This window comes from Lissotriton vulgaris, chromosome 2_2 (assembly GCF_964263255.1).
Source record: "Lissotriton vulgaris chromosome 2_2, aLisVul1.2, whole genome shotgun sequence".
NCBI classification, from domain to species: Eukaryota; Metazoa; Chordata; class Amphibia; order Caudata; family Salamandridae; genus Lissotriton; species Lissotriton vulgaris.
Window position 1 is genome coordinate 210,078,972 of NC_141688.1, and position 22,203 is coordinate 210,101,174.

The 22,203-nt window shown below is 44.4% G+C and overlaps 1 protein-coding gene across 4 annotated transcripts in view; it reads left to right on the top strand.

Moving 5' to 3' along the window:
- The window catches only part of LOC147729254 (uncharacterized), a 690,765-nt gene that overhangs the window by 190,380 nt on the left and 478,182 nt on the right, over positions 1 to 22,203 (top strand). For all 4 annotated transcript variants that reach the window (XM_086959552.1, XM_086959555.1, XM_086959553.1 and 1 more), the window contains exons 12-13: positions 7,951 to 8,068; positions 21,478 to 21,569. In XM_086959552.1, coding sequence (XP_086815678.1) covers positions 7,951 to 8,068; positions 21,478 to 21,569 — 210 coding nt within the window. The remainder of the gene's footprint in view (positions 1 to 7,950; positions 8,069 to 21,477; positions 21,570 to 22,203) is intronic.

Genomic DNA, 22,203 nt, shown 5'->3' on the forward strand with positions numbered 1-22,203 from the left:
TCCTTCCTCTGCTTCCCCTTCAATCTAGGAAACTCCTGGTTTAAGGACTGGTTCTTGCACAACTGGATTACAGCTATGCTGTCTATTTAGGAGCCCCTGAAGCTACTCTGGGCAAGCTACAACAAACCCAAAATGCAGCTGCCCGGATGCTGATGGGTCTTCCCTCCAGATCCTCTGCCAGACCAGCACTTTAGGCGCTCCACTGGTTGCCAGTGCGAGAGAGGATCGAGTTTAAGGCAATGTGCACCGCTCACAAGCATCGCTCACAAGCTCCTCAATGGACAAGGCCCTTCGATCCTAGGAGACATGGTTACCCCGTACAAAGCCTTGAGATCTCAGCGCTCGGACAATGAGCGACTGGCAAATGTCCCCAAGTGGAGGGTACGTACTGGAGGTCGCCGTTTCTCCATAAAGGCAGCCACACGCTGGAACTCGCTTCCCCGCAGTGTGCGGTTGGAACCCTGCTACTTGCGTTTTCGCAAGCAGCTCAAAACTCTGCTTTTCCCCAAATAAAATTTTTTCTCCCCTCTTAGCCAATTTTTAGGTTTCACAGCGCGGGGATGCCTCCGGGTCACCAGGCGCTTTACAAATCCTTAAATAAATAAATAAATAAATAAAATCCACCTCGGTCATCTTCGAGACGCTCAACGGAAACACCTCTCACGTCCGTTGCTTCCTTTGGTGCCCTGTTTGGAGGAACCGGCTATGGAACTCTTCCTAACACCTTCTTCTGTGAAGTTTGCTCCATCGAGGTTTCAAAAGAAGTACAGACCCCCGGATTCGGAGCCTGCTCTCCTTAGGGCGGATCGTACAACGGATTCGTCATTGTGGTGGCGGCCAAGAAACAACTCTCCACAGCTCCGTCGTCCACGGTACCACTGAACAAAGAAAGCCGCAAGATGGATTCGGCTGGGAGGAAGGTCTGCAGTACGGCAGCCACTTCCGTGAAGGCAGCATGTTCGACTGCTCTTCTGGGCTGATATGATCGCTCGCTATGGGAGTCTCTCCAACAGTTCATCTAACTCCTCCCTAGGGACAGACGCAAAGACTTTCAAGAGGTCTAAAATGAAGGTATGATGTTGTCCAATCAGATTGTTAGCGCAGCTGCAGACACCTCCCTCCTGGCAGCCCACGGGTACTGTCACGAAGTGAATCTGAGGTGCCACTCCTGGTTGCGACTTACCTCCTTGATACCGGAGGCTCAGCAACAGATTACCTACCTGCCCTTCTCAGGTTCTACACTCTTTGGGGCCCATGCTGGTGAAAAGATGGCTTGCTTGAAGGCAGAAGTGGAGTTGCTCAAGGCTGTTGGCCTGGAAAAGCCAAAAGAACAACAGAAGGATTTCTGCCCCTATCAACAACGCTATTCTGCCCAGCAGTTCTAACGTGGGCAGGGTCGTCAGACGGGACAGCAGCAGCAGCAACAACAGCGGTTTCCGCGGCAGCCCTTCCAGAGACGTCAAAGGGGCAGAGGCAACCAACGGTCCACATTGGGAACCAAAGGCCCGGCTGGGTCTAAGCCCTGAGGGATTACTTCCCCCTCTTCTGTTACCCACTCTGGTAGGGGGAAGCATTCAGAACTACTTGGCAGAGTGGACAAAAATAACTCCGGACCAGTGAGTGCTGAATATTGTTTGCACTGGATCCATCTACATTTTGTAAGCCCTCCTCCAGCGATTCCACCATTTCGCTCACAATTCCTGCTATGCGAACGTCAAGCAGAGGCAGATACTCTGTTAGGAAAAAGGACGATAGAGGCTGTTCCTCCATCTCGAAAAGGGAAAGGGTCTAAAATCCAGATTCTTTCTTGTAAGAGAAAAGGACAAAAACAAGTTCAGGCCCATTCTGGATTTGCGACAAGCAAACAAATGGATCCGCAGGGAGATGTTTTGCATGCTGTCCCTGCATCAGATTTATACTCAGCAGCTTCGAGGAGACTGGCTGTGCGCCATTGATCTGCAGGACGCGTACTTCCATGTATCTATTGCACAGAAGCATCGGAAGTTCCTGCAGTTCCTAGTCGGCACCAACCATTATCAGTACACAGTATTTCCGTTCGACCTGAAGTCTGCACCCAGGACGTTCTCAAAGTGCATGGCGGTGGTTGCCGCGCCCCTTAGAAAGAACAAGGTGTTCATGTATCCGTACCAGGACGACTGGCTGTTCAACGCGTCCACAGTCCAGGGAGCGCAACTTCACATCAACAGGACAGCTGTTCTGTTGAGCCGCCTGGGTCTGCACATCAACATGTCCAAGTGTGGCTCACTGGTGTGGAGAAGTGTGGCTCACTGGTTAGAGCAGGCAGACCCTGAAGCAGAGATCAGACCCGGGACCAGGGTTCACTTCCCGCCGCGGCAGGGTCTTGAGCTCAAATGTCCACGGACTTGATAATTCTCGCTTCGGTGCCTGACCTAATCATGGGTTCACACTCTGCAACTCTGGGCATTAAGCTTGCTTAATCTCCACAACGGCCCCCCGCGGCGGAATGCCTGGCTTTCACCTTGGGGATGCCCTGTAGGGGCTATCTCACAGGGAAAAGCCAGGACGGGTTCCCAAGGCAAGCGCTTAGAGACCCCTGGGTGATGAGCGCTATATAAATCCAATATACACTACAATACAAATCTGTACCAACTTCTGTTCAGTGTCTGCAGTACTTGGGAGCCTCCATCGATACTCTCAAGGCAAGCGTGTGTCCTACGGAGGAGCAAAGATTATTGATCTTTCGGAAAAGCTCAGACCCTCATGTCAGTCTCCTCACCAACTCTGAGGATGGTGTCTTCTCAGCTGGGGTCGAGGGCCTCCTGTATCTTTCTCACCCTACATGTACGCTTCCACATGAGGCCGTTGCAGGAATGTCTGGAGGATCAGTGGGACCAAAGACGAGGGAGCTGGGAGGCCAGGATCAGACTGTCTCGACACGCTCCACAGTCTCTGAAGTGCTGGTGTACACCAGCGAATCTCCTCAAAGGGGTCCACTTCCATAAGGAGATACCGAATCAGACCATCATGAATGATGCATCTATCCAGGGCTGGGGAGTGCACTCGGACCACCTTCAGATTCAAGGCACGTGGTCTCAGACAGAATCCACGTATAAAATAAGCTTTCTGGTACTCAGAGCAGTTCATCTGGCGCTGAAAAGCCTTTCACCAGTCCTTCCGGACCAGTTCCCTGCTTGTACAGACAGACAACACGACAACGAGGTATTACCTCAAAAGCAGGGGGGATCGAGATCGCGCACACTGTCTCAGGAAGCGCAGGCGATATGGAACTGGCTGTTGGCCATGGGATTGTCAGTAACGGCGCTCCATCTGCCAGGTGTGAAGAATGCTCAGGCAGACTCACTCAGCAGGCTCGTACAAGAAAATCACGAATGGCTCTTGGAGAAGTGTGGCTCAATGGTTAGAGCTTTTAGCACTAGAGGGGTTTTGTCCTACAAGTCCTGGCTGGACAAATATATCAAAACAGAGGTGCCAGGGCTCGAATTCAGTTCACAACTGCTTTTTATTTAGCAGCTATTTGCCTTCTTTAAATAGATTCCGAAGGTTCGTGTATTCATTCATACATTTCTTATTCAAATTTCAAATTGTTTACATTTTATACAAACGTCAGAGGTTTAAACATACCTTAAACAGTTGAAACAATACAAACGTAAATCATATATGTGATACTTTGTGAGTAACAAATAGTAACATTCATTGAAAGTTACACATAACTATTTTGACAATAGAGCAACTCAATTTGGTACACCTGTACTTATTTTTCTGCTAGTCCTGACGACCCATCATGCATATTTATTTATGGGCCTAGACACATTGGGCCTTATCACTTTTGCTGAAATCGCCCTATATTCGTGTACATGGATCCTCTGATCCAAACCGTCAAGGTTTAGGTTCCCTTAAAACAGCCGAACAGCCGACGCGTTTCCAAACCCTTTATTCTGTTTACAGGGTTCTTCCTCAGGGCTGAGCTGTGTACCTACGGTGTAAGAGTTGGGAATATTTAGTATCTCCTCTTCTCTAATTTGTTTAGCTAGTGTATTGTATGAGAAAAAAGGGGGGTATTACCTCTTCTCACGAAACTGTTCGCTATCGTTTGAGGCACGGGGCATCTGATTATCCTTCAATGTCGCCATTGCCTGGACAATGAATTAAAGGATGGCATGCTTGTGAGTTTCTCATCTTATGTAGAAATTTTGTGATATACATACTATCACATTTATTTTTCTTTTCGTAAACTAGCCAGCACTTACTTGTTCTATGTTTTAAAATCCTCGAAAAGGTGCGTTATCCATGTATGGAAAACTTTTTTTGTTCAACGATGCTTAGTTCTGTTAGGTTAAAAAAAGTCAAACGATCAATGTATGAGTATAACTATGTGTTTGTTGCGCACTACTCTAGCGCGGTGAAACTTACTTGTGAGCAGGAAAAGTATGTGCCTCGTATGCGGCTCCACTTTGTTCTACTTTCTTCGTGTTATCTTCCTATTAGGTGGGGTCTCTGGAAGGTTAAAAGGTAACCATTTAATATGTTTACATCTACGGCCGTAATGCTGCTCAATGAAGTTCAGGGGTAATTAATTCGAACTTCTTACCTCTTTTAGATATACCTGAGTCTGCTTTAGTAATCTCCGTGTGGCCGCATGACTGGCGTTTAGTTTACCGCGAGTCGACTGCTATTATCAGACGTAACTCCGGAACTTGTTTCTCTTTTAAATACCCTGCTAAGCATCATGGACCTTGTAGTTTTCTATACTTTTCGTGTTTAGGCACTGTATGAAACCTGGATTTCACAAAGTTCGATCTAGTCGTAGTTAAAGAAGTGGCTCGCACTATGTCTTGCGAGAGGGTGTATGTTTGCAAAGAGGTGGTTTGACAGGGGGCTCAGTAATTGGATCGTTGTAATTCAGACATTTCGTTCAAACCGTCCACCACACAGTTAAATTTAAGAATTAAGTATGCCTCTTTTTTCAACAACATGGCATCTACATTTCCTCCTCGGGGGGAGCTTTTATTGCTGACAGTACTGTCCATTTAAAATCTGTCTCAATGTGTTTATGTTCCACAAAGTGTTGTACCATAGGGGCAGTCAACACCTTGTGTCTGATTCTTGATCTATGTTGCGCCACTCGTTGGTTCACTCTTTGAGTAGTTTTCCCAATATACAACTTGGGACATGGGCACATATTTGCATATATTACATTGCTTGTTTCGCAATTAGTAAATTTACTAATTGCAAAACAAGCAATGTAATATATGCAATTATGTGCCCATGTCCCAAGTTGTATATTGGGAAAACTACTCAAAGCTCAATGGTTAGAGCGGCAGACCCTGATGCAGAGGTCTAGCCCGGGACCCCAGGGTTCAATTCCCTGCCTCGGCGGGTCTTGGGCTCAAAAATTTCACGGACCTGATAATTCTCGCCTCGTGCCTATTCCAATCATGGAGTCCCACTCTGAAACTCTGGGCAATAGCTTGCTTAATCTCCACAACGACCCCCACAACGCTAAGGATGCCTGGCCTCCACCTTAGGGGTACCCAGGAGTGGACGCCTCACAGGGAAAGCCAGGATGGGTTCCACAGCGGTATTCGTACAAGCGACTTGAGACCCTTGCGGGTGAGTAGTGCGCTATACAAGTATCAATTTACAATTTCTTATAAACGACAAGGTGCTAAGCAACATCTTTGCAAGATAAGGCACTCCAGAAATTGATCTGTTTGCAACCGCAGAAAACAGCAAATGCTGAAACTTTGCCTCCAGGTTTTACCAACCAGGGTCGCTGGGGAATGCACTGTGGATTAACTGGTCGAGCAGCTTTCTGTACGCTTTTCCACCCATTCCCCTGATCCCGGCAGTGCTGATCAGACTGTCCCAATCCAGGGCCAGGGTTGCTCCGGAATGGCCTCGGCAGTGGTGGTGCAACGACCTTCTCCACTGGTCTCTACTGCCACATCTTTGGCTTCCATGTCGGCCGGACCTTCTCACGAAATTCGGAGGGCAGATGGTGCACCCCAACCTATCGTTGTTGAGTTTGGCAGCATGGCTCCTGAGAGAGCGCAGTATGGACATTTAAATCTTCCATAGAACTGCATGGAGATACTCAAGGAGGCAAAGAGACCATCTACAAGGACTTCATATGCATACTAATGGAAAAGATTCTGCATTTGGTGCGCTTCTAAAGATCCGGATCCAACATACGGCAAGGAGGATGTCATCCTTCCGCACCTGCTACATTTGGCACAGTCTGGCCTTAATTTTCATTCTAATAGGGTTCACCTCGCAGCTTTAACTGCCTATAGAAAATGCCCTTCACGAACTTCCTTTTTCCAAATCCCTGTCATCAAAGAATTTTTGGAAGGTTTGAAGAAGGTGTTTCCTCCCACTAGACGTCCCTCGCCTCCGTGGGAGCTTAATGTAGTGCTGTCTAGGTTGATGAAGGAGCCTTTTGAGCCTTTTCACAAGGCTTCTCTGCAGACATTTATCATGGAAAGTAGTTTTCCTTGTGGCTATAACATCTGCTCGAGGGGTGTGTTTCATGAATCTAAGGTTGTCATGAGGACTCACCCGAAGTTCCTACCTAAGGTGATATCTGATTTCCATGTGAATCAGACGATTACTTTACCAACATTTTTTCAAAATCCTTCCTCTCCGGCGGAGGATCCCTTCATTCCCTTGATGTGCGGCGGGTGTTGAAATTCTACTTAGATAAGACCAAAGATAATTATAGGTCTGATCAATAGTTTGTTAATTATGGATCGGTCGGGATTGGTCTTGCCACCTCTAAGCCGTCTATCTTTAGTTGGATTGGGTCCTGTATGCAGCTATGTTACCAGAAGGCTAACTAGACTTTAGGGGGTAAGCCTAAGGCTCACTCCACCAGGGGCAAAGCGGCTACAACGGCTTAACTACATCATGTTTCCATTGCAGACATCTGGAGGGCTGCCACTTGGAAGTCGGTGCATTTCTTTGCTAAGCACTACTGTCTGGACTCTGATGCCAGGGCAGATGCTCAGGTCGGGCAGGTTTAATTGAGGAATTTGTTTGCACAGTAGTGGGTTTGTCTGTTTCCTCCACTTATGGTTTGGTTTGTTGGGATGGGCTTGCTCTTCTATTCACAGATTATGATAATACACAGAGATCCCCTACTACATTAGGAGTAGTTTCTTACCTGTAACTCCAGTTCTGTAGTAGGGTTTCTCTGTTATAGTCATAAGTGATCCGCCCGCCTCCTCGGTGGATGAAACGATAATATCCTGGATGCTACAGGCCTGGCTATATACACCTTCAAAAAGAACTGAAAGTAACTTGCCTTTGGCTGTGCATCATGGGATACCGAGGGTCTCTGGAGGGTTCCTTAAAGGCACGGTATCCCTTTTCCGGACACATAATGACAGCCCAAGGGGCCTGTGTGGCCAACCCTTCCTCTCTATCATGACAAAGGATTTTTGTAAAGGGGAGTTTCTCTATGTGTGAAACTTAGCAAAATGTGTACATTTGTTATTTGGCCATCCTTTTTTCACTTCAGGATGAAGTGCTGGCCAGTGTAGCCTTGTTAATGTCAGGCTGCATTTTTTGTCTTTGATTTTCCCTTAAGTGTCTATGCAGGTCTGCAGAAGAGGACAACTTAAGAGACTATTTCGATTGCTCCGGGGTCCATATACATGGACTGGACTATTCACAGATTATGACTATAACAGAGGTACCCCTACTACAATACTGGAGTTACAGGTAAGAAGCTACTCCTTAGATACTAGCTCTCAAGTCAAATTGAAGTTACAATATGTTTGTGTTCTATTTGACATGCAGTTGAACAGCAACTATTAATTAAGCAGTTTTGACTGAGCTGCCTTGTTTCACTTAGCATACGGAACCTATGTATTCTGCTACATGATTAACAATACAGAAATATAATATATATATATATTTTTTTATTCTTCTTGTTTCTCCCTGCAGTCTGTGTCCAACAGTAACAGCATGTCTGTCCTAAATGAGCGCCTTTCTGACCTGGCGGCTGAAAATCAGCAGTTACAAACCAGGCTTGAAACATTTGTGGAGCTCAAAACACAGAATGGTAAATGCTTTGTGAAATAAATATGCAATTACATTGTAGGTTGATAGTGCTAACTGTAGAAGAAAACCGTCAAGGTGTTATGTTTTGTCACTGTTGAGCGTTCTTATTGATATCCAAACTGATAAAAGAGGGAACAACTGTTGTTTTCAGTGCCGTTTGATCCACAAAACTCCCTCTTTGGTATTGGCTAATAATGTTTTAGTTCTTAACCAGGCATATGTTACTTTGTTCCTTCAAAGGAGAATGTATGCTAGTGCATCATCCAAAAGTAACCGGTGCCCCTTTTCCACTTAATTACTTTTACTATTTTGGAACAATGTATCGTTCAACGTTAAACAAAACCAAAAGCCAATACATAGGATTATCTGTCCTACTTAGTTATGGCGGATATTATGTCCTTTAACCCACTCCAGACGTCTATTGAAGTATTTTACAGGAAAAAGGGGTCTCTGTGAAAAGCACGACTGAGTTACTCCAGTATCTAGAGTTAAATTAGTGCCTTACCAAATGTTGGGCGCCTTGTAGCGTAGTTCCTATATTCCCAATAGGCTCTGCGCATTGGAATAATATATACTATAGAATTGACGTAGGACTTAGGTCAACTAGGTCTCTATCAAATATATTAGACTTAATTGTGAGTGCCAGCTAGCTCAGAGGTCACTAGAAACTTTCTCGGATAAACAAGAAGGGATTAGTTTCTGACAACCGCATAAATATGACAACTTTGTTTCCCCAAGAATAAACGTATCTACAGAGTCATGGAAACAATAGATAGATATTTTACTCAGTCGATCATACATGCTTCGTTTCATCAGAGGAGCAGAGAAATAGAGACGGGTGTTTTCAATAAAAAGGTATTTATTGAACAGTCTTCTTTCTCATGCAAGAAGAGTATTATGAAATAATACTGTAAAAGCATGGTATGGTTTCTAGGCCATAAAATACATACATTAATAAAGACTAAAAGTACTCAACTAGTGCTTCTAAAACACGCCTACCCCGATGTACCTAACATAAGTCTAGTATGAGGGAAGAAGAAAGTGAGGTGCAGCATAGGTTTAGTATTCTTTTTGCCAAGTATCTATCCTAGATTTCTCTTAGGGTCTAATCAGCTCCGTACCTTGGTTTAGATTGAAAGAGGTCTGGTATCTCTCTGTCTCTGGGCTTGATTTCCCAATACCCCGCAAGGGAAGCTTGGAAACACTGGAGCTGGATTTCTCGGCAAGAGAAAAGACAGCGTCTTGCTCAGTGCGTCTGCTGGAGGGTCGGCTTCCTTCGTCACTTGCTGTAGTGAGATGCGTCTGGCAAGTAGATAGTCGAACTGCTCCAAACCACTGTGTGTTTGCTATGGCAAGTGTGGGCATTTTTATACCTTGAAGGTGCCGAGTTTGACGTACAGTTGGACATAATAACTTCAACAATGAGTCTCAGTTCTTTGAAAACTCCATGAGTTCTTGGACAAATCAATATTTAAGCATGGGGAAGTCCCTAACTGCTGAAGCAGAGTTTTCCAAGAAATCGTTGTGGCTTTTCAGAACTAGTGGAAGTAGCCATAACGTATTTGGACTGCATGGGCTATGTCTAAATATGGTAATGATTTCTATGCCTATATAAGGATAAGGTGATTTATACCTATATAATGGCATAAATCAGGAAAATCATATCTTGCAACTGCTGTCTTTGCAGCCTCGTCTGCAAGACAGTTGCCAACAGCTTGAACTCCGACACACTGATGACCCAGAGTATGAATTACAAAGACGAGTGGGAGACATTCTTTAAGCTCAGCCACTCGATCCCAGATAATTTTATGTTTTATTGTGCGACCTTTGGAGTCACGATTACCCTTTTGAGTCCAAAAGGGTAGATTGTTATTGTAAGACTGAACATAGTAATAAGAGTGACTCACTATAAGAGTAGTCACACTGGGGTCTGCGTACTCCAATGCAAGCATTAGAGCACAGAGCTCTGCCAATTGGGCAGTACAGTCTCCCAATGTCTGTGTATACACGACATCGGACTTGAATTCACCATCCACCATAGGACCAACCACAATTGTGCAGGCCGAGGAATATGCGGGCATTGAATCCGTAGCCGCTTGTGCGCTTCCGTCCGTGTATATGATACAACGGATATCCTCAAGTGGGCGCATAGTCAGAGGAGCAGGGTGAACAAATTCATACTGCAAGAAATCCTGTGTCTGCGAAGAGGAATCAAAAATAAATGTGACATCCAGGGATGTCAAAGATGTGGCCTATTGTATCCACCGGCGGTGCACAGCTTTGGAATTCGGTACACTGGCTTTTGTCACTGCCTCCAAGGCAGGATACGGAGTAACAACCAAAATAAGTTTTCCCTGCGACAGTGCATGTTTCTTAACCCCTTCGATGCTCATGACGAGCTCAGCTCGTCGTGAGGTACAGTGGAGCTGTGCTCATGACGAGCTGACCTCGTCATGACCACACCCGTTTCCATTGACCTTCAGCACAGGAAATGCACATGTGCAGCATCTATGTGGTTAAGAATGGCACCTGCACTGCAGTCAAAACTTTTTCCACAGTGGAAAACCGCAACTCAGTCGAAGTGTACAAGTGTGACTTGGAAGCGATAGGGATTGTATAACCCTTATTGAAAGTGAGGTACTTGAAATCCACCGCCCCTGGCACGACTCTTATCACCAGTATAGTGTGGTTATCACGAGTCGGCAAGAATTTAGATTCAAGGTGGTCAGCCTGCAAAGATTGCGAGATGACCGGAAAAAGTTGGTTGTATCAACGCATAAAGCGGTTTGATACGCTGGGCATATTCGGGAATGTAGGTATGACCGAAATTCTAAAAGTCCAGTAAAGATTGTAACTTTTTCAGTGTGGTCCGAGCTCGCAAAAATGCGCATTTCTCCAGGAAGTGATTAGCCAAACCTCGACCTTCCTTGTTGAGCTTGTAGCCCAGGAACAACACTGTGTACTCTGCAATGTGTGATTTTGCAAAGTTACATTTATTGCCTATGTCCGCAAAACAGAAAATTATGCGGTCTACTCGGCACAGATGCGGCCATAATTCATTGTCTGTGAGTTAAATTTCATTCACATATAAACAAGCATCTGCGTCGAGTCTCTCCAAGAGAGAAACAATGCTGGCGGCAAAAACGCCAGGACTATTCTTGTAGCCCATAGCCAAACGAAGGAATTGTCGCTGTTTTCCGCCACTGTTAAAAGCCATCCATTGACTACTAAGAGAGGACAGATTGTGGGCAAAAAAAACATTGGATATGTCAAATGTGGTTTTAACCCCTTCCGTACTCATGACGAGCTGAGCTCGTCATGAGTTGTGCCGCTCGCATGCTCATGACGAGCTCAGCTCGTCATGTAACGCGCTTTTTGAAAAAAGCCGCACAGCGCGAAAAAAGCCGCTGCACGCATGTGGTTAAACCTTTTAAGTACGAGACTATCCACAAGAGCAGAACTGTGAGTATTCTACACTGCGCACGTACAACAATGTGAGTGTAAGTGGCGGTAATCCAATACCAAACAATACGAACTGTCTGGCTTGGTCACAGCAAAAAGAGGGTTATTTGTCGGAGACACAGACGTTTCAATCACTCCTTGCTATTCCAATTGTTTAAGGATCTCGTAGCTGAAGCTTTCGCTTCTCGCCGCATGGAGTATTGGGGTTGAGGCTGTGGCATAGACCGCAAGGAAATCTCATGTCGAGGGGATAATTTTTCCCATCCGCAGTGAGTACGGTACAACGCCGGCGCAAGCGTCTTAGCCCAATCTTATACAAACTGTAGATCCTGCTACTTCGGCACAGCGTGCGCGGAAGCGGGGAGGATCGCCTTCTTCCCTTGCAGAGCAGCTAAGACAAAAGGTGGGGGCCAATCGACTTCTGCCAACAAAATATCATAGGTAGTAGTCAGATTTTCCCAAAATACCCCTTTTATGGTACGTTCAATGTCACCTTCCATTACAAGGACACTTCAATATAGTCTGTCAGGGGGAGCCACTCTAGTGTCAGCTGTCTCAACTACAAAGTAGGTGTCAGTCGCTGTCACCTTCAGTAGTGGACGCAACGCCTGTAGAGAAGTGTGGCTCAATGGTTAGAGCGGCAGACCTTGATGCAGAGGTCTAGCCCAGGACCAGGGTTTAATTCCCCGCTTCGGCGGGGTCTTGGGCTCAAAATTCCACGGACCTGATAATTCTCGCCTCGGTGCCTATTCTAATCATGAGTTCCACTCTGCAACTCTGGGCAATAGCTTGCTTAATCTCCACAACGGCCCCCACAATGCTAAGGATGCCTGGCTTTCACCCTCTGGGTGCCAAGGAGTGGACGCCTCACAGGGAAAGCCAGGACGGGTTCCACAGCGGTATTCGTACAAGCGCCTTGGGACCCTTGCGGGTGAGTAGTACGCTATACAAGTATCAATTTACATTTAACGCCTCTCGAATGATGGTAATCGCCGCCGCGCTGTCCAGCAGCGTCCGTGCCCATGTCAGATTCCGAATCTGCGTTCTCACTATCTGTGGCATATCTCGCTGTTTCTGCAGCAACCTTTTTCTTTTGAAACTGGGGTCTCTGATGCAGTGACTCGTCCTGCTTGCCTTTTCCGTCAGCCTTACGAGGCTGCTCAGGGCTCTGTTGGGCACCTCGTCCTCTGCCGCCGCCGCCTCCTCCACCGGTGGTTGTTACCGATGTTTCCTACAAAGAACGAGGAGAACGTTGTTCAGAAACCTGAAATCAATCAGGTGACTTAATAGTACTGCAGTCTCGCAACTCATATGTATGCTCAGTAGAGGCAGGTGTAAGTGAAGCTGGACGGGACCCCTGTTTCTGTTGCTGTTTGCCCTGTTTCTTTTTCTTACTCCAATTTTGTTTCTTAACTTTTGGGCGGTCATCTTTATCAGATGACGCTTGTTGAGTTTGCTGCTGTTTTTCTTTGTTAGTGAAAGGCTTAACACCCAGACTATTACAGCCAACGGTCTTATAAGCCTCCGTGATAATCTTCGGTAACAGGGACATCACTCAAAGCATTAGAGACTTGGAAACTTATCGCGTCCCCCGTGACATTTACAAAAACAAGATCGCGTACCGTGTCAAACGCTCCCACGAGTCGCATTCCCAATTCCACAGCCGCCTTTGCCTGTGTTCATCTTGAACACGCTTGATCACTGAGGGTAGGACCGTCATTGACTGGGTGCCAAAGCACCTAGTATAGACTGCCGCAAAAATCACACCCCATGTTGTACATTCAAATACGTTTGGCACGAAGTCTTTCTGTGAACTAATTGTGAGGATCCTGTGTTTCCCCACAGGACTAGTATTAGGGAATACTGCCTCCAGTTGGTCGAATTTCTCGGCAAGCCAAAAAGACATCTCATCTTTAACCTGGAAACGTTTACCCATGACCGCATTAACCATGACAGGACTAAGCTTCAGCCCGCTCTTACCAACTGGATGCGCTGCACCACCTGGGAGGTTGCGGGTAATGTAATGAACCAGACCCCTAATAACTGACACTACAGAGGCATACAGGGGGCTGGTTGCGGAGCTGTCAACGCACCCGCCTGTGGATGCGGGGTGTAAGCAGCCAAAACAAGCCTAGTAGTGCCCTTGTCTGACCGCTGTAATAACGTGTGGGAGGGCACCATCAAACCAAACGGCATGCATCCGAGCAGAAATCGGAATTTCTACTCTCTGATATGGAGCATACGCAGCAGTAGCATCAGCAGGGGTATAAGTGTGAAATACATCAGTACCAGCATCTACCGCAGGTAATGTAACCCATGAGTAAAACAATTCAAATGGGTACACCGCTTCAGCTGAGACCACAAAAACAACTGCATGTCCCTCTTAAAAAACTAGGTATTCCTGCAAGTGAATCCGTACAGCCACACCACTGTGTGCTGGGATATCAACCGCAGCCATATCAAAACAGTAATATAATAAGTGCAATGCATTAGAATAAGGCTCAACTAGGTAGTAACTCAAAGAGAAAACTGTTTTATTATATCAAGCTTGAAGTGACCTACGTAACCATAGGTAGGTTTTATCCATCACGATAGTCAACCGGAAACGATAGTGAGGGGGCTGTAGACTGAAATAAGCACTACTCAAGCGTCTCACAATAAGACCACACTCGTTGGCGGCACCATGTTGCAAGAATTTCTGCTCATACACAGAACTGTGCACAGAGACCTAGGACATTAGTGAATTGTGGTGTACCAGAAATTCACCTTAGTACGTAGAAAACCCCAGCAAGCTAGCATCAGTGTCACATTAGCTCTTCGTCCTATAGCAAAGTAACCAATGATTAGACAAACTAGAACATGCGACTTGGAACCATCTCAGGATTGGTGGGAATTAAGAACACGATTTTGTTATACTCTCATACCAGTCCACAACAGGAGTAAAAAGAGACAAGGCAAGGTTAAAATATTTATTTTAACAATGTGATCTCATGCGCATTATTTTAGTCAACATAAGCAGACCTATGATTAAGAATAATATGGTCAGCATGGTTACAATTCCATAAAATACAAATGGAGGAATCATATTACAATGATAGTGCAAACAGGGTATATATCGCCTAGTTTTAACACCCTCCCTATATAGGAACTATGTATTCTAAACTAAAGAAGGTCTCTTGGGCTTTTTTGGGGGGACCCCATTACCTTTTCGCTCAGTAAGTGTAAATTACATCTGGATCAGCAACGCTCTCTGCATCCGTGGAATCTTCCTAGTGTGTGACATTATGGCAAGTGTGCTATGATAGAGGCGCCAGAACCTTGATCGGCTCGCAGCTGCCAAAATGTTGTCTTGAATGTGTTAGAAGGACATGCAGAGAAACAGGCTCACATGTTATGATAACCTTAACGGCTCAGCACTCACTGTGCAGACTAGGGGCACAATGTATTTCTAGAGATGTCGAAAAACACACCTTTTCTCATGTGTAGACCTTCATGAAGGCTAACTTACAAAAACAGCTACGCAGTGTCGTGTGCAAAAGCAGCAAAAGGTAAAATGGTGTCTAAACTTCTAATAAGCCATGCTAACATAACATGCATGCAAAAGGAGACCCTAAACCATACTTCAACATGTGTATTTAATTCGCACAGGGAAAATTCGTCAGAGCGAAGGGTATGGGCCGGTTGATGAGATCTTACCAATTTGTGAAGATATTGGGGTCTAACCTCAATCTTGCTTTGTGGACATAACACAAGGTTTTACATTGAATTTGCTTCTCTACAGTAAGCCAATGGAGATCCCGGAGGAGAGGCAAGGGCGAGGCACTTTTCGGGAGTCTGTAGAGCATGCTTTCCGCTATGCTCTGGACCATTTGCAATGGTCTGTTGGAGGGTTTATCCACCCCCAGATAAAACATGTTGCCGTAATTCAGTCTTGCTATAATGAGTGCCTTGATACCCGTCCTTTGAGCTGGGAATGGTAGAAGCAAGAAGATTTTCCGCAGCCATTTCTGAACGACGCCATCTGGGCCTTCATGAACAGCTTGTCGTTCAGCAGGGAGCCAAGGTTCTTGACCTTCGGGCTGAATCTAGAAGAGGGCCCAGGAATCCGGGCCAGTTTTCAGGACCCCAAAGTTACAGATTCTTTCCCAGCACCAGTCCCTTGGCATGTTCGCTATTAATTTAAGTGAATAGTTGTTCATCCATGCCACAACCAAATGCAAGCAGGAGTTCAAAGCCTCAGAGTTGTGGTTCTGAGCAGATAATAGAGAAACGATTGTCATCTGCATATGAAAATAAGGTAAGGCCACAACTTTCCACCAAGTCAGCCAATGGTCGCACATAGATGTTAAATATTGCCGTACTTGGGTCTAATCCTTGTGGAACTCCTCAAGTTAGGGCATGCTGTTTGGAGGAGGCACTGGCTGAGATCACCTGAAAATAACAATCCTGTAAGATGGATGTCATCCAGGAAAGGGCTATTTTCTGGAGACCTAGATTAGGCAGCCTCTCGTAGGGAGTGACATGTGACACAGTGTTGAAGGCCACACTGAGATCAAGTAGGATCAGGGCGCCCTTCTGGCCCACATCCAAGAGCCGTCTATGATGATCCAGGACTCCTAGAAGGGCGGGTTCGATGCCGTGTCCCATCCTAAAACCAGATTGAGAAGTGAAGAACAGTTACTCAACATACTTTATTGTCTACTGGGAGTGATTGAAGTATGTTTTCTACCCTAAATTCATCCAATGCACATCATCCGTTTTATTGTGGGATGGTATAGTGCCTAAAAAAGTAATTTGGTACGGCAGTAGAGCTGATGTCTTGCCCAGGAAATAAGGAAGAGTTAAGTTGATTTCTAGGCATGGTGTAATACTATACCAAGTTGGTAGATCATTTTTTCTGGAAGGATGAAGAAGTTAAGAATGTAGCTTAAGAACAATTTCAAATTCGAGTGATCTGGAACTTGGTCTGAGGGGTTTTAACTAATCAAGTCTTGGCATATGAAGCCAGACATTTGATGTGTAGAATCACACCATCATTGTTACATGTACAAGTGCATACGAAATGGATGCAGTTCTGATGTAGGAAAAGGGAGAAGTTGAGATAGTGATGTAATTTACTTCATGCATGTTTAAGGGTGCATAAAACACTTCTATTGCAATAAAAAAGAAAACTGTGGCTTGTAGCTTGGCAGTTAAGCACTTTAAGACCTACATTTATGGTAGTAGTTTTGAATTGCATATGAATTATAAGTGTAGTTGAAAGGTCGCTCCCAAATTGGCTGAATCAATATATTTTTGGAAGAGTTTTCCTTTTATCTGAAACATGTTCCAGAGTGCCAGAATATCACTGAAAATCACGTGTCTTGGCTGCCTATTAGTGAAGATGCGAATGGGGATGAAATGGTGTGCCATGAGTATTGGCTCTTGTTGAGTTTGCGTGGGTTTTGCAGTGGGGCTGTCACTGAAGAAGAATAGGTTGCTTATTGATCAAGACAGTTAGTTGTGCGAGGTCCAGCGTTATTTGAGTGATGGTTGGCCCAAAGTGAAGGATAAATAAGCAATATTAAATAATTCCAAGATTATGGTTAAGATTGGTCTAATCTATAGGGTTGACAAGATGGCAGTACCAGAAACCTTGACAAAATGATTGGTAGAAATAGTTTGCGAGGGGCATGAGGGAAAGTCAGTGATCAAGTGGTAAGCTAGGTTAGTTTTGGTTAACCTTACATGGACAGGTTGATAGGGAGGCATGTGCTGCGTTGTATGGCATGCTCCGTTTGAGATATAGCAGAACTGTGATACCTAGGAAGACCCCCATCAGCACTTCTAATGTCTTGGGTCTTATGTTCTAGTGCTATTTGGACCAGTGAGTGCCCTTGATTCCATATTTGAGGAATACTTCACCAGACTAAAGCGTTCTTTCCAGCCGCTAGAGGGCAGTGACTAATTGTTTTGGCAATGTAAGTGTGAATGAATGAATGAATGAATGAATGAATGAATTTATTAACTGTTCGATTAATTCAATTCATGATAGTCATAAGAGCAAAATTATTATTAAAAAATGTCCTCCCTACCTAGCCCTTCTCCTCCCCTCTGATGTCCTTGTCCTTGTAATAAGCCTTTGGCCCTTTGCACATTTGTCTGATATCTCGGAGTTGCTTGTATTTCCATATTATATAAAATGAATAAATACTGGGACCTTAAAATCCGGTTAGGTAGGATGACTTTTGAATAAGGAGGATGGACCGCCTTAGTTACTGGTGGGTACCCCCCTGCACATTTCAACATATTGTATAATGTGGCATGCCACTGGCGAGGAAGGGTCATTAGTCTGTCACAGGAGTGACATTACCCTCTGGTGCCTCATTTATGGCGATCCTGATCAGCTGCATAAATTAACCCAGTCTTGCTAGGTTTAGTATTATTGATTCAGTGAAGCATAAGGCTGAGGCCCCTCTACGGAACCTTGCTCCATTTAAAATGAGCATAGGGCGAAAAAGGTGCCGACTGTCAGTGTTCAGTTTCGGTAACAGCACAGGAGGGGCAGCCAGGATTCCATGTGGAAGGAACATACCCTACACATGTATGATTTCCCCTTATGTGCCCATGCTGGGTTGAAATTAGTGATGCGTGGCATAATGAGTCTCGTATAGAGAGTTTTCCTGCGGATTTGTAAAGTCAAAGCCTTACTAAGATTGGGATGGGCTTTTCCCAGAATGTATATTTTGTCTAATGGCTCTAAGAACAAGGTAAGGTGGACGACTACGATGTCTTTGGCAAATGATGTTTCCCGAACTTGCTTGTTCACGGCTTTCTTCCAGGTGAAGAGGGGAATTTTAGGTAGTCGTTAGCTTGCTGCCTTTAATCCTCAGGGTGGGTATGGCCTGGCCAAGACTGGTATGCCAGGATGTACCTACCTCCTCGAAAACAGACCTCAGCTGATATCTGAGTGAGTCTTCTGGAGCAATCAAGGTCCTGAGGTATAGCGTTGTCAATTCCCCCTGGCATGTCAAGTCCAGCCTCCCGAGACCGCGCTCCAGTCTCAGCCTTGATTTCCTAGCTGACCGTGGAATGAGCAACACTAATTTGTATACTTTGGCTTGGGTTGAATTCTAGAACTTGTCTAGCGATCCAGGAAAAGCAAAATGGCCATAGCTGATGGCAGGAAGCAATTTTGCTTTTAAAACGTTCAGTATGGGCTCTGCTGATGGACATAGCAGATGTTGGCTCAGTTGTCTTAACAGGTGAATGACGTTGTTGGCCTTAAAGTTCAGATCTTTTCGATGGATGTAGGTGTGCCTCTGCTCCAGAGTTAAGAGACTGTATTTTACATCACTGATGCTAGATCGCACAGAGGCCACAGTGAAATGTTTGTTTAAGAACCACAAAGCAAACTATAATCTACTCAAAGAACTTTTAGTAATCCCAACACTCACCCAGTAAGAATGAATACAAAACTAACCACGAAAAAACGCCATTAAGGAAGCAAATTTCTCTGCAGCTAGTTCTAGTTTATCTTCTCAGATCAGTTTTCTAGTTTCTTCTGCAAAAGAAGCATTCAAGGGTAAGATTCCATATGGTTACCATATCGGGATGTAGTCTGGGATCGTTATGCAGCTTTTGCATTGGAGTCTCCGGGTGTGTCCCCATTATATTTTTTGATCCTTTGTGTGTATGTTTCACCAATCGCACCAACGTCTGTCTCATCTTCTAGAACAAATTCACCCTTAGACGCTAGCTCCTTTGCCTGCTCTGCTCTACCTGTGTATCAGAAAGTATAAATTAATATCCGTGTAAATCACTGTAGCTTGTCCCCCTGATTAGGCATCTAGTAGAGCAGAATATCCTTACATTTTCATCTGTAAACATACATTTTGACAGGTCTACGCTTATGTGGTAAGTCGGGGGGGGTTTTACCTTCTGCCTCTCATCTGCCATATTACACTGAATTGCATCTCTTAGACAAACTCCCTCATTCTAGTGATTGAAAAAAGTACCTAAACATTCCAGCAATGGCAATGCCTCTGAGAGGGGTCACAATGCATGTGTGCAGTGCGGTAGAGAATCCATTTGGAGGGGAGGCTTCTTACAGTCTTGTATTCACTTCAGCAAGTTTCTTTCTGCAAACAATTTAACATTGTTATGCTGGCTCAGATTAAAGCTCAGTGCCATCAGCAGGCTAAGCTGTTTCGGATTGAATTGGACAATTCTTTCACACATTTCTGTGATTAGTGATGGGGAGAGTCCATAACCGCACAAAAACTGTTCGGTCTAAACTCTGCATTCAGTCTCTTGTGCCATCTCAAAGGTGACTGCTATTTCAGGAGACCCTCACACCTTAGATGAACTGGTAATGCTGATCTATGTTTCTTATTTTGAGATTTTGTAAAGCTTGGCTAGTACTCCAGAGAAACCTATTGGTGCTAAACAGTAGAGAAAATATTTTGCACCAGCAGGCATCTGACATTAAATGATAAGAGGGTAGTCCAGGTCTGAAGACTGCCTGAACTTGAGGTTTGGGCTCGAATTTAAGGGAAATGGAGGTCCAAAAGGTTGCACTGTGTATCCTAAATGCTCTGCCACCCCATCTCTTGTCATTTAAGTGGTGAACTTCGATAGGCACTTTGTTTTTAGGATTTGAGGCTCGGGCAGGAGTATTTTTTTAAACATTGTAACAAACTTTCTTCTTTGAGTCTCATTCTTTCATCCATAACATTTGATTACTTGCAGTATAGATGGTATGAGTCTCGGATAAGCAAAGTCTTCAATCTGTCGTCCATTAGGAATGCAAGAATTGTACCAATTTTCTCAAGCTAAGCCTTTTTTCTCTAGTCACTAAGGCTGAATGCATTAATTTAAATAGCCAAATACCACTGTAATGTTCTACTCCAACAAGCAGAACAACACTCATTCAGCGCCACGCTGCCATGTAGCATCTAACTTTGATTTTCTGTCATAATAAAGTGGGAACTTCTCTGACTTTTTTTGGAAAATCATCTCAAGTGTTACACTTTCCTCCGTACACCTCTTTTTACTTGATTTCATTATAGAGCAACCTTGTTCCGAAGTATGCATCATGTATGGAGAAGTGATGCTCTACCAAAGTCCATGTGCTCTTCCTACCTCCATTTGAACATTAGCTGTTTATTTGGTCCTCAGTTATGCAAGACCTTCTGTTCTGAGTCCATTCCTAGACCCTACACTGGTAGGTACTGCTGTAGTATCTCTTCTAAAGATGAGGACAATTAACTTGCCTTTGGTAATGGTTTTTCTGGTAAATGCTCCATCTAGATGCAGATTCCTCACTGCCACCTTCCTGTTCTGTACAGTGGACTCCTGTACATCAACATAAGGTCCCAAGTTCTATTTTGGCACACTGTCCCCTTCAGACAAGTGCTCCATATGCGGAAGGAAAAAGAAACTGATGTCAATGTTTATGGTGGCCCTTATATGTAGCTCTGTTCCATCACATCAGGGCGGTATGGAGTAACTGAGGAGGCACGCAAAGCTACCTATTGGCATGTAGGACTGTTACTATAAAAATTCTCCAGATCCACTGTCACCTGGGTATATTTAAAGGTAAGGAATCTACAGGTAGAGCATTAGCAAAGCGAAATAACCTGTTGATTTATTACTTACATTGAGTAACTAAATATAGTTATAAGTGTGGTTCTTTAAAACTCGCACAAGATTTTCAAGTATATGTATTTCTCTGGGTATTGTTTAAATGGTAGGATGGGCTGACCTCCTTCATACCCCAAATACTTTATATTAAATGCATATTGGGTATATTTGAATGCTTATCTAATACGATCCCCATAAAAATTGGACTTAACTGTGAAATGAGAATGCTTAGAAGCAGAGTATTAGTGAAGATTTTAAAACGTTTATAGTAATACATGTATTTGTTGAGCTGAGTAATCTTATTTGTTATGCTTCTTTCTACAGAAGAGCTGCACGCCAAGTTGGTACTTTATGAAGAGCAGCAGCGCAAATTACAGGCAGATCTTGAGCAAGTAACAAAGCGAGCAGCTTCCCAGGTCATTTGCATTTTAAGTAGCTTTCTTTCTCAAAGGCTTTTCTTTCATGGTTATGGGTTAGAGATCATCTGGCTTTAATTCATCTGGGTGTTTCCAAAATTTTAGAATGTGAGAATTGTATGAACGTTGATTTTCTAATTTAATTAGTAGCAATATGTTGAAAAGCCAAAAAGGAACACAAGTCACACCCCAAAATATTCTTAAACTAATTTCTGTGGATTTAGACCTATGTTTGGAGTAGATTTATGATCTTTCTGGATTTCACAAAGTGTTCCAGGAAGTTCTGAAAAATGTTGGAAATTTCATTTTTGCATGAATATATATGATATATACCTGCTCATATAAAAAATGTCAGCGCAGATGCTCTGATAACCTATTGCAGGGGTCATTACTAAAGGTCTTGCTCATCAGCCTTAATTCCATGAGATTGGCATTGCCTCTGCCACTTCCCCAACCTACACCATTTTAATTTCAGGGTTTCTTTCTTGTAAAACCAGGGCTTAGTCTTTTGTTGCTCCACCTGCCTTTTGCTCTTCCCCTTATCCACCCATCACACCTTATATTCCTCCACAAAAGCCTGAAAGTACAAAGCCATGTCTGTAAAAGATGATCGCCACAGGACTGACAAGTAAGA